General features: G+C 57.7%; 2 protein-coding genes across 2 annotated transcripts; one reads left to right on the top strand and one right to left on the bottom strand.

Moving 5' to 3' along the window:
* The first annotated feature begins 74 nt into the window (after positions 1-74).
* On the top strand, positions 75-3,218 carry CHC_T00000009001 (hypothetical protein). The gene has a single exon (XM_005717759.1). It carries the CDS (start codon positions 75-77, stop codon positions 3,216-3,218), a length of 3,144 nt encoding a protein of 1,047 aa, XP_005717816.1.
* Positions 3,219-3,238: 20 nt separating this feature from the next.
* Positions 3,239-3,424, bottom strand: CHC_T00000008001 (hypothetical protein). The gene has a single exon (XM_005717758.1). It carries the CDS (start codon positions 3,422-3,424, stop codon positions 3,239-3,241), a length of 186 nt encoding a protein of 61 aa, XP_005717815.1.
* Between the last annotated feature and the right edge of the window lie 12,909 nt (positions 3,425-16,333).

Raw genomic sequence — 16,333 nt, 5'->3', positions numbered from 1 at the left:
CCTCCCCCCCCCCCGCATGCCCGCGCATCCGTGACGCATCTCGCCTGCTCCCAATTCTCCCCCCCCTCCCCGCGATGCTACCGCAGCCGCCGTCACCGGCCCTTTCGCCGCGCGCGAGCGCGCCCCTCGCCGCGGCCTCGCGCATGAGCCCGTCGCTGTCGTCGGACCTGCCGGCGCGCGGCCGCTCGCTGTCGTACCAGGACCTGTCGCGCTGCTTCCACCTGCCCATTAACTCGGCCGCGCGCGAGCTGGGCGTGTGCGTCACCGCCCTCAAGAAGCAGTGCCGCCGCCACGGCGTCCCGCGCTGGCCGCACCGCAAGCTCAAGTCGCTCGACAAGCTCAAGGAGCGCCTGGAGAAGGAGGAGGCTACCGCCGCCGACAAGGAGTACTACAAGCACGAGATCCACTCCATCGTCCAGAAGAAGCACCACATCTTCCGCGCAACCCCCTCCTCGCGCGACCACCCCTCCGACTCACACCCCTCCGACCACCCAAACTCCTCCTCCCACTCCCTCGTCGACCCCCGCACCCACTCATCCTCGAGACCCCCGCACCCGTCCTTCTCGCATGAACACCCGCCGCCCCCGCACCACCCGCACACCCCCGTCCTCATGGTCTCCAACCCCCCGCCGCTGCCGCACCACCTCCCGCACTCGCTCCCGCCCCCGCAATCCCTCGCTCCCGTCCCGATTCCCATGTCTTCCGTTTCCTTTTGCGGCGCCATGGGCTGTGACTGTTGCGTCAATGGCGGCGTCTCATCCCAGGGCTACCATCTCCCTTTTGTCCGACAACCCATGCCCCCGGCTTCATCAAACTCCTCGCGCGCTCCCCAAAAACCCCAGCCCAATCCTTCCGGCCCCGTCCCGTCTCCCGGCCCCCCGCAATTCTACGGTATCCCTCCGTCCCAGTATCCCTACGTCTCATACCCGCCGCAGCCACCGCAGCCGCAACCGCAGCCGCAGCTGCAACCGCAGCCGCAGCCACAACCGCCGCAGCCCCCGTTTCACAACATGGTTCAGGTCAACGTCTTGGAGCAGCAGCCATACCCGCACCCAGTCATGGCCGCCCCGGGCCAGCCGCCGCAGGCAATCACCGCACCTCAGTCTGCCCAGGGCGTCGCTTCTGGTGGAAACGGTTCCCCGAATCTCATACAAGCTGGACCCATGCTCCCGCATTCCTCGGCTATGACCGCTCCCATCACAGCTGCCGTTCAGCAGCAGCAGCAGCCGCAGTCGCAGCCGCAGCCACAGTTTGAGGTCTATTCCGGTCAGGGCCCTCCGGGACAAGCACAGAACGGCTTTGTGTATGGCGGCTTTCCGGCTCAGGCCCCGATGCCAATGGACGGCATGGTGCAGGCGACACAGTCAAAACCCGCTACGCCTCAAATGGTCCCGTACTATTGGACCGAGTTGTCGCACTCTGCAAATCCAAACAACCTCGTCACTATGTACAATCAGACCACACACTATCATCATCATCACGCTGCTGAATCTGCTGCCAATGGCCATTCTGTTGCTGGCGGCATGGTCGACGGCACTGCGTCGTCGGCGACCAACAATAGTGACGCCGCCGACTGGCGCCGCAACGCGCTTCACATGCGTCCCAAGGACACCTCTGGAATGCCTGCAAACTCCACAGTTACAGGATCTCGAGTCACAGGGCCTCGGAAACAGGACACCTCAAGGGTCGCCATCCCGCCGCGCCCTACTAGCGCCCCCGCCGCAAGCTCGGCTGCGGCCGCAACGGCCGCGAAGCCCACTCCAACGAATAACACTAGCGCCAACAATAGAAATCCCACCTCCAACGGCATCGTGCGCAAAGACGGCAACGACCTGAACGCGGCCGGCAAGGATGTCATTACTGCAAAAGCAGCAAAGCATACCCCCAGAACGAACGGTCGTGTGGAAGAGGAGAAGACGGATTGCAAAAAGTCGTCGAGCGATACTCGAAACACGAGCACGCGCGTGTCGCGAAACGGACCGGGCAGGAGCGGCGCAAAGGATACTGATCGCACCGCAGTCTTGCCTACAAGCCCGAGAGACACTAATGGCGCAGTGTCGCGGCACGAATCTTCTAAACTGAATAGCCCCAAGCCGAGCAAGACAAGCGATGTCGTTCGAACACCAGAGCTGGATATCAGCAATCGTGGTCAGCCAAAGCATAGGGGACAAGCCCTCAAGCCTGTGATGCAGACCAAAAACGTCTCTCATCCAAAGTTGAGGACCGGAGCACCCTTTCGACATACTGGTCATGGTCATGATCGTCATGCTGCGCATGACCGCCGCAGGGTCACCGGCAAGAGCGTAACTTCGAGATCCCCGAACAAGCGACCGCGTCGAGCAATGGGGACGATGCATGGATGGGGACCGCTCTACATTTCGGCTGGAAACACCGGCCTGCCCCTGCCCTTGCATCATGAGCGCGAGGTAACAAGGCGCGTTCGAGAAATCACGCCTCCGTCAGACAGGGAGGAGTCGCCGGGAGACCCAGACACCGGGGAGGGATCAGGTTCCGGAAGCGGCACAGGGACCGGATCCGGTTCCGGAGATGGCACTGGATCTGGTTCAGGAGACGGATCGGGTTCCAGGTCGGGTGGAGGAAGTAGGGGGATCTGCGACGACAGAAGGGCAGTACAAGGAGAGAAGGGTGCCTTGAGTCGAGAGGCACGAGTACGGGGGAGAAAGCAAGAGCGGATGGATCCTCCGTCACCATCTACTGGTTCGATCGCAAAACGTCGAAAGAGCGGAAACGGGCATAGCGGAAACGGGCATATAGTGAACGCCTGGAGACTGGCGGGAGCCGTGGGTGGAGAGGACGGGGCGGGCACTGGACTTGTCGGGCCTGGGAGAGAGGGCGCGAGCTCAACAGCTGTACGAGCAAGACGATATGAGCAGGTCGTGCACCAGAGCGTTGCCCTCGGGTGTGCGCAATGGAGCGTGGACAAGAGCACACGACTGACGTCTAGCATGGGCTCCAAGGCGCTGTTGGGCGTACTCGGAGTATCTGGACTCGGCAGCGAAGGTGGGGCGGATACGGTAGAGGGAATGAGAGGGAGATACACTGCGGCATTGCGTGGTCAAAGAACGGAATGGATCGCTCGACAAGGAAAGAAGCGATTTTTGGTCGTGGTGGCCCCTTTTAAGAAGCGAGGATGCGCGGAAATTTCTGGGGCTTGTGGTGTGATCGTGGAGATGACGGGCAGTGCAGTTTCACGATGAGTACTGTGTGCGCGTATGTTCTAACCTTGTAAATAGAGGCATTTTGATTTTTGAAATTGTTGAGCCCATACTGTGTTCCGAATGCGTGTTCCCGCAGTGTTGCCGATCGGGACGTTGCCTCCGATATGACCTTTCGCTGCACTCTTCGCCAACGTTGATGAAAGAGAAGAGTAGAATTCCGACCTCGCTAATGACCATTCTCTCATCCCGTGCAGTCATTACTCTGTTCGGATAGAGAGTGACAGGAGCAACGCACCATTTCTTGCTTCACATTCGCCGGACGTCTAAAACAAACCAGGGTGCTTCTCAAACTCTTTCCAGTCGAATGGAATGATGTGCGTTTTGTGTCGATATTAACTCTACTTGTAGTACCCAAGGGTAGCTACAGAAGCTCCAGTGTTCAGACGATTGGAACAGGTACCTAATTATGAAACAAGACAAAAATGGCGTATTTTAACCAGAACTCAAGTTTACAGAAAATGCAGACATGCCTCTGTCCACCAAATGCCGGAACCACGTACAGTAGCCCATTTGATAGCGCAGACTGTAAGCTTTCCGTCCATACAAAAAAGGCGGACTTCTTCCTTGTTCCCCCAAAATACGGGCTTTCAAAGAAGTTGATGCACAAAAGCATGTATTCCCCAGCCACAAAAACCCGCCAGGTGCTTATCCCTTATTGTTCTACACCCTCTCACCTCTTCCACATACCGAACTTCCGTCTGAGACACCAACCAACGTAGGAATCGCGGAGAACCGGTCAGCACGCTCTCAACGCCTCAAACAGCAGGCCTTCATTGCGGTGCAAAAAGGCGGGGCGTCATTTCGCACTGGAGCTTTAAATTGCCGGATGGCATTGTCCACTTTTCACCGCCATTACCACGCACATTCCACTCAAACAATTTCCAATCCTGCTCCCAGGCAGGGACGCCGACCCGCACTAAGGGGTGAGGAAGAAAACATTATTGTCGAAACTCTCGTAAAGTACGCACGACGTGGGTACCCCCTTTCGCGAGAAGACCTCTTAGACTGCGTTGAACTATTCTGTCAAACTTTTAGAGTGGAACGGAGAGCAGCTCTGCCGTTTTTGAACGGTCGTCCTTCGAAAAAATATGCCAGCGGCTTCGAGGCTCATCACAAAAACAGGATCAAGTTCGGAAGAGTGTCCGGCCAAGACAGCAAACGATTTTGCTCTACAAACGCAAACAACTTGACAACCTACTTTGTTGAGATCGAAGCTGTCATAAAAAATAACAACATTGACCCACAAATACTGGCAAACCAGGACGAATCTGGATTCAGTCCAGATAGGAACAGGATAGGGTCGAACAAACGGACTCACTATGGCACGCGCTCTACAAAGCTTGAGAGCAAGCTTCCTGAGTTTGCCTACAAAAACCGGATAACGTTGATGCCGATTGTTTTTGCGGATGGAAGCTACGCCGAACCAGTCTTTATTTTCAAAGGTAAAAAGCTACAGTATCGAGTCATTAAAAAATACGGACTCGAGATGATTGAGACAATTGCAGACTGCTTACCGCGACTCAGCCGTGTTTTTACGCGTGAGGAAGGGGGAGGAGTAGACAAGCAAGTGTTTGTGAACTGGGCAAGGCTTTTCGTAGATGAGGTTGCAGACTTCACTCGTGACGGCCGCAGGGTATTGCTTCTGTACGACGGTTACAGAAGCCATATGTCTTATGAAGCCCTAAAAGTCCTCGATGATGGGAATGTGATTGCCTTTTCAATACCAGCACACACAAGTGGCACCACACAGCCACTTGATGTGGGCGTGTTTGGTCCATTTAAAGCAACAACCAACCATTTATTGAATGAGATGTCCCCTACATTAGAGAAAATGTATTCGACGTCTTTGATCTTTGCAAAATAATGAGAGAAGCATACTGTCTTTCCTTTACAATGCGAAATATCACTCAGGCGTTTGCTAAATGTGGTTTGTGTCCGCTAGATCCCGGAAGGGTGTTAGGCACGTCGAGGCCATTATCCGAAAGCTGTCCATCGGTTTTTAAGAATGCAGATGAGATGGCCATAATGTTGGAGGAGAGGAGGGAGAAGAGGAGGGAAAGACAGGGAGTATTACCCGTGGTTTTTAAAAGGGGGTTTGTGGACACGAGGGCAGGCTTGCAGTTGACATCACCGGATGTCATGCGTGCAATTTTATTCAAGGAGGACATGGAAAGGGGGAGGAGAGAGGCGAAGTATGTGAAGTCAGTGACGAGTGAGGCCAAGTTTGTTATTGAATCACGCCGTAGGCGTGCAGATCGTCCTCAATTGGAACACCGCGCTGCACTGTTGCGCTCATCACTGTACGATGAGCCATACAACATGCCACGACCTCTGAAGGTTCGTCGCAAAATTTCCGCAGAGCGGACAGTGTTGAATAAGGCTTCACGTATTGGAATGTGTAATTTGACAGATGAGGAGCAGCGTCGTCATCCGATTAATAATCTGTCGGTTGATCAGTGGGAGCTTGAAGCTAATGGAGAGATTTGATAGACTTTTTGCTTCAAATAAATGATCGTGTATGACGGTTTTCATGCGCTGTGTTCCACTATTAGGGACATTTCCGGCGTATTTGATGTTTTTGTGGATATGTGGCAGAAAATACTTCTGTTTGTCGTCATTTCCTGTTATTTGTTGCTGCCCGTGAAACGGCTGTATGATGCCGAGGGCAAAAAGAATTGGTTCAAAAGAGTGACCAGAAGGAGATTTTCCATTTAAATTTGTATTTTGTTCCATTCTTAGGGCCACCTTCTTGTACAGGGGGTCCCAGGCAATAGTGCTATATCGGAGCTATATCGGAACAGACCTCGACATATGGCACTATTGCGTGAATGGCACTACTGAAAGCACCAAACGCAATCATTTACATACAGTTGTGTCCTGTTTGAAGCGAGCGATTAGAGACGTAAGGCTTTGAAGGGGAATTCTAATGTACCTCTCAACAGGCGACAGCTGCGAACGTCCCTGCCTCCCCCTGTCCGCTTTCTCCTCCCTTGCACCCGCTCTAACCCTCTACCCCTGCGACGCCCCGCCCAGATCTTCTCTGTTAAAGTCAAACAGCAGATCCCGTGCCCGCTGTAGGTGATGGGACGCTACGTGCTGTACGACATGTGCAGCGGGACCGACCTGCGCCTCCCAGCGTCCAGCCCGCGCGTCGCGCTGGCCAAGGGCTTCATGGATGCGAGGCGATGCGTCGAAGCCGTCCGCCAGCGCCTGCTCGGGCCGCTGGGGGCGTAACGCCTCTGGCGCGCCGCCGCAGCCATGTGCCCAGCTGGTCGCCTGTGCTGCGTTGTGTGTCCGAGGTGCGGCGTGTGGTCACGTTGCGCGAAGGGAGAAGGTCGCCGAGGAATTCATATTCGCGAAGCTTGGCCCTCAATGTAGCAATACCCGCTGCGACGCCTGCAATGCCAACACTACCGGCCTCGCTATGGAGGGCGACAGAGCGCAAGCCATGTCTCTTGACAAATTTGTCTGTCCATCTGCGTGAAGCAGAAAACTGACGGAGCGCACATGCTTGTGACTCAGGTAGATCTTTACGTAATAATTTGTCTCGCAAGTATATTGCTTTTGCCGCAATAATATTATGCGTGACGGACATTTTGGCGGAACGGGCAAGAGATATGAAGGACATAATGCCGGATTCCAGTACAGGGAATGGGGTCTCCCTCACAGTCTTTGCTAGCAATAGTTGTTACAGTGCGCCGCGAGACCGAATATTTCTTCATGATGTGGTGGAGGAGTGTCCGATTTTGAGTAGGCGACCGGCCTCAATTTTTTCATTAAGGGTGAGTCGTATGCGAGAAGTTCGAGAGGAATTGAGATGCGAGGGTGGTTCTTGAGTGGGAGGTCCCATAACGGTTCAAAAGTTGTTTTCAATGTGTCTCTCAGCAAGCCATACAATGGGGTTTCGCTTAGGGGCGTTCTAGGTGTTTTGGAAAGTCGGAAATTTGGAAATCGGAAATTGTACAGCAGGGCACCGATTTCCAATTTCCATCTTGGATCTGGTCCAAAACATTTTAGAAACTTTTTACGGACACCCAATCATGTCGCACTCAAGTGGGGAGTATTAGGTTATAGGCTAGGCGTGCTCGTACAGTGTCGTTCCTTGCTTGATTAACGTACCATGCGTGCTCCGTTTCGCCGTTGTCTGGCTCGGCGGGCTTTCCCGATGCCCATACTATCAAAGATCGAAAAGCGAAGGCCCACCAGAGAGACAATGCAAGTTTTACTGTCTGCAGTCGTGCAAGCGACCATGAGATGCTGTGTTTTCCGTCAACAAGAGATTACAAACACACGAGAAAACTTTATTCTCAATGCACCTCTGGCAACTATTGGTGAAGATCTTTTCATAAGATTGTACAGGCTGTCACCGCACCAGTTTATTCCCTTAGTTCGAGTCGACGTAATTGGATCTACGCCTCCGCCGCACAGCGCTCGTTGAGCACGCCCAAGGGATGGGATACAATGCTTTGTATTACTATGCGAATTTTGGCAGGGGAAGCTATCTGGTCACGGGATGGCCTTACGGCGTGGCAACGTCTACCACATATATATATTTTTCATGAGACAATACAAGCGCTTAACAAAGTGCTTGCTCCAATTGAGTTTCCAGTATCAGAAACAGATTGCAGTAACGCAGCACGACAATTCCAACTACTACGCAATTCTCCCTTAGAAGGCATTATAGCAGCTCTAGATGGTATTGCAATGAAAATACGCCAGCCTACGTTGAACGACACGCCCGACCCTCGAAAATACTTCAACCGCAAGAGGTTCTATGCTTTGTGCGTGCAAGCTGCTGTTGCCGCAAACTACAAGTTTGTATTTGTGTCTGCTCGCTATGCCGGAAGTACAAATGATTCAACTGCCTTTCAAGCCACGTTACTGCACTCTGTGGTCAAAAATGGTAATCTGCCCTCATGAGCACGAATTGCTGCAGATGACGCGTATGCCAACAGTCGGCATGTTCTGACACCATACGGCGGATTTGGTTTATCGCAGAGACAAGATGCGTTTAACTTTTATTTGTCGTCCTGTAGGATAACGGTCGAACAGGCCTTTGGCTTGTTGGTTTCTCGCTTTGGCATTTTTTGGTCTCCCTGCGATTTTCAGTGGCAAGCAGCACACTTATTGTTGTTGTTTGCTGCAAGATTCACAATTATTTACTGGATACAAATGATCAAACCTACTTTGAAACACTGGATACAGCCGAACAGAACGAGGTCCAGCGGAACCCTTTTGTTCATACACAGAACACTTTACATTTGGAGCAAGAAATGCAGAGAGGGCGTGTCCGCACGAGAGAGAACACAGACGAGAGAGAAAGAGCTGCAGACATTCTATGGAGCCTTGGTCTTCTTCGACCACGAAGTAGACGATAGCTCCTATCGTTTCTGATGATATGCAATCAAGTTCCAAATCCCTGAGTCTGTAGTGTATTTTCAAGACTTTCAACGGTTCGGATACTTCTTTACTTCAATAAAATATGTCGACTCAGAAATGATATCCTTGGCAGCGCCGTTGCCAAGAGCTGCCCCGCCCCTTTAGCCCGCCCGCACTTGCTGCTGTAGTTGCCAGCACACACTACACGACCCGCATTCAGCGACTGACAACCTCACTACCCACTTTTTCCTCGCTAAAGCCCCCCTCCCGGCGCCACTACCCCCGCCACTTGATCCGGGCTCCCTTCTTCACCCCCATCATTCCTTCTTAACCCCCGGAAGGGTGGGTAGTGCGGTTGTTAATCGTTGGCCGCGGGGCGTAGAGTGCGTGCACCATTCCATTCTCACCCCCCTATTCGTTCCTTCCCCCCGCCATTCGTTCCTTACCCCCACTATTTCTTCTTCACCCCCCATTCAGTTCCCACCCCAACCATTCCTTCCTTACCCTCCACCACCCGCGCGTCCCCGCCATCATTGGCGACTCTGGGCCCTCTCCCCCCTCTTCTTCCCCCCGCCTCGCTCCACATAGCATGGATATCTCAGCGTTGTAGTATAACCCCTTGGGACTAGATTTAGATTAGATCAGCTACTGTAGAGCCCGAGCTCTACAGTACGACACGCACGAGCGCGCGCGCTGTCAGCACCGAATGCTGACAGCCTTACAGTACGCACGACCCGCACCCACTACTGTAGCCGACCACAGTAGCACTACAATCGAGTACGTATTGTACTGTAGTATGATAGGACTTAATTGTACATTAAATACGCGAGCGGACCGACGGCGGACGGGGGAGGACAAGCACGGGCTTGTCCTCACCCGACCGCCAAGGTCAGTCCACCCAGCTTATTCTAAACGTCGCCTTCGCTCTTAGCGCGCGTTTAGTCGGAGCCGAGCCGGAGTAGACGCGCAGCACGCGAGCTAGCACGGAACCGCCTCCGCCCGTCAGCACTGGTACGTCACCCAGTGCTGCTCCGGGGCGTCGAGGCGTCGATCCGCTCGTGCGTGCGCGCGTCCCTGCTCGCTCCCGCTCTACCACCGCTACCCGGGTCCGAGCCCGGTTCCGCAGCTGGTTGGCCCGCTTCAACCCTTCTCCGATCCGGGGTCTACAGGTCGAACTGCGCATACACCTCCAGTCGTCTGGGAGTGTTTATGCTACAGTGGTCTCCCGACCTAGAAGACTCCGAAGATCATTCTGAGAAGGTTGCCGCTTTCCTCCGCGTTCGTACGAGTCGAGATAATCGAAGGGTCCGAACCCTCGGTCCACTCCGCACCGGCCGATGTGCGGGCGTCCGCGCTACGCTTTCTACCTGGCGACTGCGCCGCAGGTCCTCGAGACCGCAAACCGTCGCTGGACTACTCAGAAGGACGCGCTCGCGCGATGTACGAACGCATCACGGGGTATATGAAGGATGTCCGGACATCCCTTCGTATCGACGTGACCGATCACGTCTACGCCCGCAGTAGGGACGAGTTGCGCTCCCTCCCTGAAGGCAGGTTTGAGCAGGTGATTCAGTCCTTGGAGAATCTGCGGGCGCTCGGCGACCACTTGCACTCCGTCTAGTGTTGGTCGAGAACGCACGCATCGATTCCCCTACGGCGGACGTTGCAGATCGACCCGCGAGTACGAACTCCGGGGTACGACGAAACCCGCAGCCTTCCCATCTGCCGAACAGATGGGAGCGTTCGCGCATACGGCTGCGGAACTCAACTCGACGCGCCGGCGCGCTCGTGAGTTAGAACAGAACTCGGCCGTAAGGTCGCCCGGAGCCCCCCCGAGAGGGCCCGGTGCCACTGTTCCTCCGGGCGCGTCCGATGCGCAGGAGTGGCCTCCGACTGGTGCCGTCACCAGTCGCAGCGCGGAGGATATCAAACCAACGGCCGACGCCAATTTTGCGTCCGAGACTAAAGCTCTGCCGCATGCCCCGGAAGCATGCGGCAGTTGCGACAGGTACCGTACGGGCACGACCAGGACTGTGGAGGAGACGCTCGCGGATCCGGAGAATCCATGTTCTCCGTCGATCCTCGCTGGGGCGGCTACCCGCCGTTGGACTACACCACGCACCCCGGTCCGGTACACGTACTTACACCACCCGTCACCCCGTCTAGGGCGTTCGTAAGATGGAACAGGCATCGGCCGAAAGGTCGCCCGGAGGCCCCCCGAGAGGGCCTGGTGCCAATGTACCTCCGAACGCGCCCGACGCGCAAGAAGGGAGCCCGACTGGTGCCGACACCAGTCGGGTCACTGAGCAGCGAAGCCCCAAGATGGACGCAAATTTCGCGTCCGAGACCCAAGCGCTGCCGCATGTCGCCGGAGACATGCGGCAGATGACAGGCGGACCGTACGTGGACAACAAAAGACGCGGAGATACCGCAAGCGGATCAAGAGAACTGATTCTCTCTTTCGATCCCCGCTGCGGCAGCTATCAGCCGGTGGACCTCACCGCGCACACCGGTCCGGTAGACGTCCGTACGCTACACGAATTTGTAAGCGGACTAGCCCCTGCGACCCGGGCCGCAGTGGCTGAGAAGGTCCAACGATTGCTCGGACAACAAAAGACAGACCTTCCAACGATCCGCTGTATCGCGACGGCGGGAGGCACAACGTGCCGCGCCCGGCGCGGTTTGCCGCTGCCGGATCCGAAACCGGCAGCGAGGGGGAATCGAACCCCGAGGTCGCATGCGACATGTTCGCCTGCGGCATCCCTCCACATAGGAGAAGATGAGTGGCAGGCCGACCCTGTCCTCATTACGCGAGGCTACAAGCCCGTGGGAGGCCGACCTCCCACGCCAGCATGAAAGAGATCGACTAGAAGCTTCGCGACTGCGTTCGCGCACACGCTGAGAGCCGCGAGTGGTACGGACCACAAGGTCTCGGAGCTGGATATCTCCCGTCCGGTAGGAGGATGCCTGACGTCCTGCGTGCCTCTGCTTACGGACAAGGAGGCACGCCACGCGGTATAGTTCGCGTCACGGAAGGTAGCCCGTACGTGTGCTGGCTATGCCGTAAGTACGGCCACGTCATGCACGCGTGCCCGTTCCTGTCGCCAGAACAACGGATGTTCACGTCGTACAGGAACTACCGTTACCAGATGGAGACGCGCCCCGGAATGCGCAATCTCCTCCGGCAGTCGGCGGGCGAAGCCGGCCCCCTCGTCAAGGATTCCCGAACCGTTCAGGTGGGGGCGCACGCTTCGCCACACGAGGAGGCGGGTATCGTCGTAACGAGCTTGATACTCGTGACCGACGCGGCTTCCGCCATGCGGATTCAAGCTATCCGCGCCAAGAAGGAAGAGGAACTGGGACCAATCCCGGCTTCCTCCGGGGGTACAGAACGCAATCATTTACATCCAGGATTGGGCAGAGGATCCGAATCCTCTGCCCTTGGACGAACGTGGAGCAGCTCCGACGTTGGCTGCTCCCCAAGTGTTGCAGCGTCCGGACGCTGCAAACCGAGGCCGCGAAGTACTCGGCTTTGATGTTACCCTTTGCCCCACAAGAAGCCACCGAGAACTCCGTGGGTCCGGTGGCGACCACAATCCGCAAAGAACGCGAAGGCGCCCAGGCTTCCGTAAGCCCGGCGCGTGTTAATGAAAGAGAAGACACCCTGACCTCCGTTGGTCAGATGCCACGGACCGACCGTGAAAGCACCTGAGCTTCCGTAAGCTTCGTGCACAAGATGGAGCGTGAGGCGTGTGCCGATGCAACACGCCCCGAATATCCCACCGAACGCCGTGTCGCCGAGGGGATCGCACATGCGCTTCACATCACCGACTTGACCGATTAAGTCGGGAAGGCAGGAGCTGGCCGACCTAGTTCCGCAGAGAGTACAGCTGCCGAGAAGGCAGGGATCGGTACGGACGACCCCCGGCCAAGTACCCGCCGCCGACGGAAGGCACTCGAACCATCACGATCGATCGTGATGGTGTGACTGAGCGCGTCTCCGCGGACCGCTGGGTGCACGCGCCTCCGCCGATAGACGCGCTACGGACGAGTACGACAACCCAGGGTGACCTTGCCGACAAGGTCACGCAGTATGCCGTCGAACGATTACTCCGGCATCGAACCATGGAGGACGGAACTACAGAGTTCCTCATCAAGTGGGCAGATTACGACACGCCCACCAGGACCGCTCGGACTCACTTCTCGGAGGATTCGGTGTCTCGTTACGCCCAACGCCTCCGGAGGCGCATCGGCAGGGACCACACTTCGGGCGTGAACGCCGACGTTCACGCTTAAGCGGGGGCCCTGAACCGTCTCGTTACGGCTAAATTCAACGGCTCCGTTACGGTTAAATTAGTCTCTCGCGGTTAGAGACGGATGGGACGTTCGAAAGCCAAGCCGTATTGGGCTTCCGAACGCCAAGGACGCGAAACGTAAGGACAGACAGTACGGACTGCCTGAAAGAAGTGTGCCCCGCGTAAGGATCGACGATGCAAAGACTGCAGTTAGCTCGCGGGGAAGGCAACTACCTCTTTCGGAGGTGGTGCGCCAGACACCCACCGAGCAGGGTCGCAGGACGTTCCGTTAAGTCCGGCAACCGCAGTGAGGGGACGCCCGACAAACGAGGCGAGGCGTCGCAGATTGCGGAGAGGAAGCGCGGCACGTAAGCGCAGAGACCGAGAGAGACTGTGGCTCGCGAGTACAGGAGGTCCCGGATACGACACTGAGCCGCCCTGCCGCCGGCTTATACCCGCACGAGTACAGCCGCGGCAAACTGCCACCGACGCAGTCCGGAAATATGCAAAAACTATGGGTAAGGAAAAATTACACAGTCGTACCCCCGACATGGTCGCTGCGTACTGTACGCGGGGTGTGGCATGCACGACACGAACGAGCCGGTCCGACGGCGAGAGGTGCCAAGAAGAGGACGATTGCCGCGCGTCCGCTCCCTCGCCGCCGACGGCGGGGGACGTGAAGGGGGAATGCGAGAACCCGCGGCGCACGCGAAAATAATTTGGTCCGCGCATGACCGCACACACATCACGGACTGTGCTGTGATTTTTTGGCAAAAAATGGTTCTCGCGGGAAACATTTTTTGTGATTTTTTGGGGGTGATTTTTGGAAAGGCCTCACGGCCGTACCTGTGCGCTCACGAGCGCACGGGTAGTGTACACGGCAAGCGTCGTAGACGCTGCGGGCTATACAGGCCGGACGAACACTGACAGGACGGCGGCGCGGGGCCTCCGTACTCTTCGGATGAGTGCGCGCGGACCCCCCCTGCCCCTCGCCGCCGACAGCGAGGGGCACCACGGAAGACGACCGCCACGCGCCATCGACCTCGCCTCAGGCGGCGAGGGACGCTTACGAAGAGCAACTGCACGCGCGCGCGCCCCCTCGCCACGATCGGAGAGGGGCGCGGAGGAAGAGCATCGGCACGCGTGCCCGTGCCTTCGCCTCGGACGGCGAGGGACGCCTACGAGAAGCAATTGCACTTGCGCCCGCGCCCTCGCCAAGGACGGCGAGGGGCGCGGAGGAAGAGCATTGTCACGTGCGCCCGTACCCTCGCCTCGGAAGGCCAGGGACGCCTACGAAGAACAGCTGCACGCGCGCCCGCGCCCTCGCCACGGACGGCGAGGGGCGCGGAGGAAGAGCAGCAGCACGGAAGCTCGCGCCCTCGTCTCGAACGACGAGGGACGCCGACGAAAAGACGAATGCTGGGCGGTGTGCCCTCGCCGCCGACGGCGAGGGGCACCAGGGAACGGAGCCTTCGTCGCGCGCCAGCGCGCTCGCGCGCTCGCCCCAAACGGCGAGGGACACTGACAAGAAGACGACTTCCGCGCGCAGCGCCCTCGCCTCGGACGGCGAGGGGTGCTGACAAGAAGACGACTTCTGTGCGACGCGCCCTCGCCGCCGACGGCGAGGTGGGTCAAGGAAGGCGAATACAGCGCGCTGTGCCCTCGCTACGAACGCCGAGGGACGCAGAGGAAGAGCAACGGCTGCGTGCCTCGCCGTCGCCGGCGACGGCGAGGGGCGCCAAGGAGAAGATCATCCGTCGCGCGCTCGTGCCCTCGCCGCCGACGGCGAGGGGCGCCAAGGAGAAGATCATCCGTCGCGGGCTGCGACCTCGCCATGGACGTCGAGGGACGCCGAAGAAGAGAAACGGCTGCGTGCCTCTCCCTCGCCGCTAACTGCGACGGGCGCCAAGGAGAAGAGCATCCGTTGCGTGCGGCGCCCTCGCCACGGACGGCGACGGACGCCCAGGAAGAGCAACGGCTGCGTGAATCGCCCTCGCCACCGACAGCTAGGGACGCCGTGGAGAAGAAGGAACGCGCATTTTCGCGCCGTCGCCGCCGACAGCGAGGGACACTGAGGAGAAGCGGAAGCTGCACCGCGCACGCCGGCCCTTGGACCGCCTCCGCAACACGCTGCACCTGAAACGGGGGGACACCACGGCCGTCAACGCGTTCAAAGTATACGGCGCGTACGCTACTATCCAAGGCGACAACGTGGACGTTGTCTTGGTACCTGTCGGCGGCGGACTAATCGCCTGCACCGCTACAGTCCTCAAGCGCCTACGTCCGCACGCCGAGATCGTGTACGTCGAGTTGGAGGGGGCCACAGCCATACGGAACCCTGCGTAAGGGCGGGCGCGTTAAGTTGGACACTGTGGGAACGAATGCAGACGGTGTCGTCGTCATTGAGGTCTGCATCGCAACGTCTCGCCAGTGCCGCGACCTCGTCGACGAGGTCATGCTGGTGAGCACGGACGAGGTCTGCGCCGCCATCAAGGGCGTGTTCGAGAACACGCACTCCATCCGGGAGCCGAGGCGAGGGACATGAAGAACGCGCGGCGCACGAACGCAACGCTCTGAGCGCGGACTGCAACCGAACCATGTTGCGAGGGGCTGTGCACAAATGCGGCTCGTGAAGGAGGTCGGCTTCGGCATCGTGCGCGACGACGCGGTTCGCACGTTCTCGGCCCCGCGCCACGCACCGGGTTGGACATTCTCGGACGCAGCAGCTATGCCTCCCGCGACGGGGTGGCGTGCGGCGTTCTCTGGGGCAGATGGACCGACCATGTCCCCAGGTGGACAAGCGGGGCGAGGTCGGAAGCAACGGACGGACTGTGAGGCGGACGACTAAGCGGAGGAGAGACGGAATCTCACCGGAGGAGAGGTAGGTAGGACCCGGGTACGAGCAGGGTTCGACTGGAATACAAAAGCAGCCCTATACGAACACATGTGAACGGGGACGTACACGAGGCGACACGGGCCCGCGCAGACAGCGAGGGGGTTGAGTCGTACGAAGAGGGACCGCCACGCTGGGGAACCAGAAAGAACGCACACAGGGGGATGGAACGAGGCCACAGAAAGGGAACAACGACGGGCACCGACGGTGAAATGAGGACTACCACGGTTGCCTCCCCCAATAGAGTGAACATGGACGTTCACCCTTGAGGAGGGGGCCGTGTAGTATAACCCCTTGGGACTAGATTTAGATTAGATCAGCTACTGTAGAGCCCGAGCTCTACAGTACGACACGCACGAGCGCGCGCGCTGTCAGCACCGAATGCTGACAGCCTTACAGTACGCACGACCCGCACCCACTACTGTAGCCGACCACAGTAGCACTACAATCGAGTACGTACTGTACTGTAGTATGATAGGACTTAATTGTACATTAAATACGCGAGCGGACCGACGGCGGACGGGGGA

This window comes from Chondrus crispus, genomic scaffold, assembly GCF_000350225.1.
Source record: "Chondrus crispus Stackhouse genomic scaffold, scaffold_347, whole genome shotgun sequence".
In the NCBI taxonomy this organism is placed as follows: Eukaryota; Rhodophyta; class Florideophyceae; order Gigartinales; family Gigartinaceae; genus Chondrus; species Chondrus crispus.
The sequence above is the reverse complement of the archived record's forward strand: the minus strand, read 5'-3'. Positions and strand labels throughout refer to the sequence as shown.

Coding starts and splice junctions, on each gene's coding strand:
- CHC_T00000009001 (XM_005717759.1), top strand. CDS start 75: ATGCTACCGCAGCCGCCGTCACCGGCCCTTTCGCCGCGCGCGAGCGCG.
- CHC_T00000008001 (XM_005717758.1), bottom strand. CDS start 3,424: ATGAGAGAATGGTCATTAGCGAGGTCGGAATTCTACTCTTCTCTTTCA.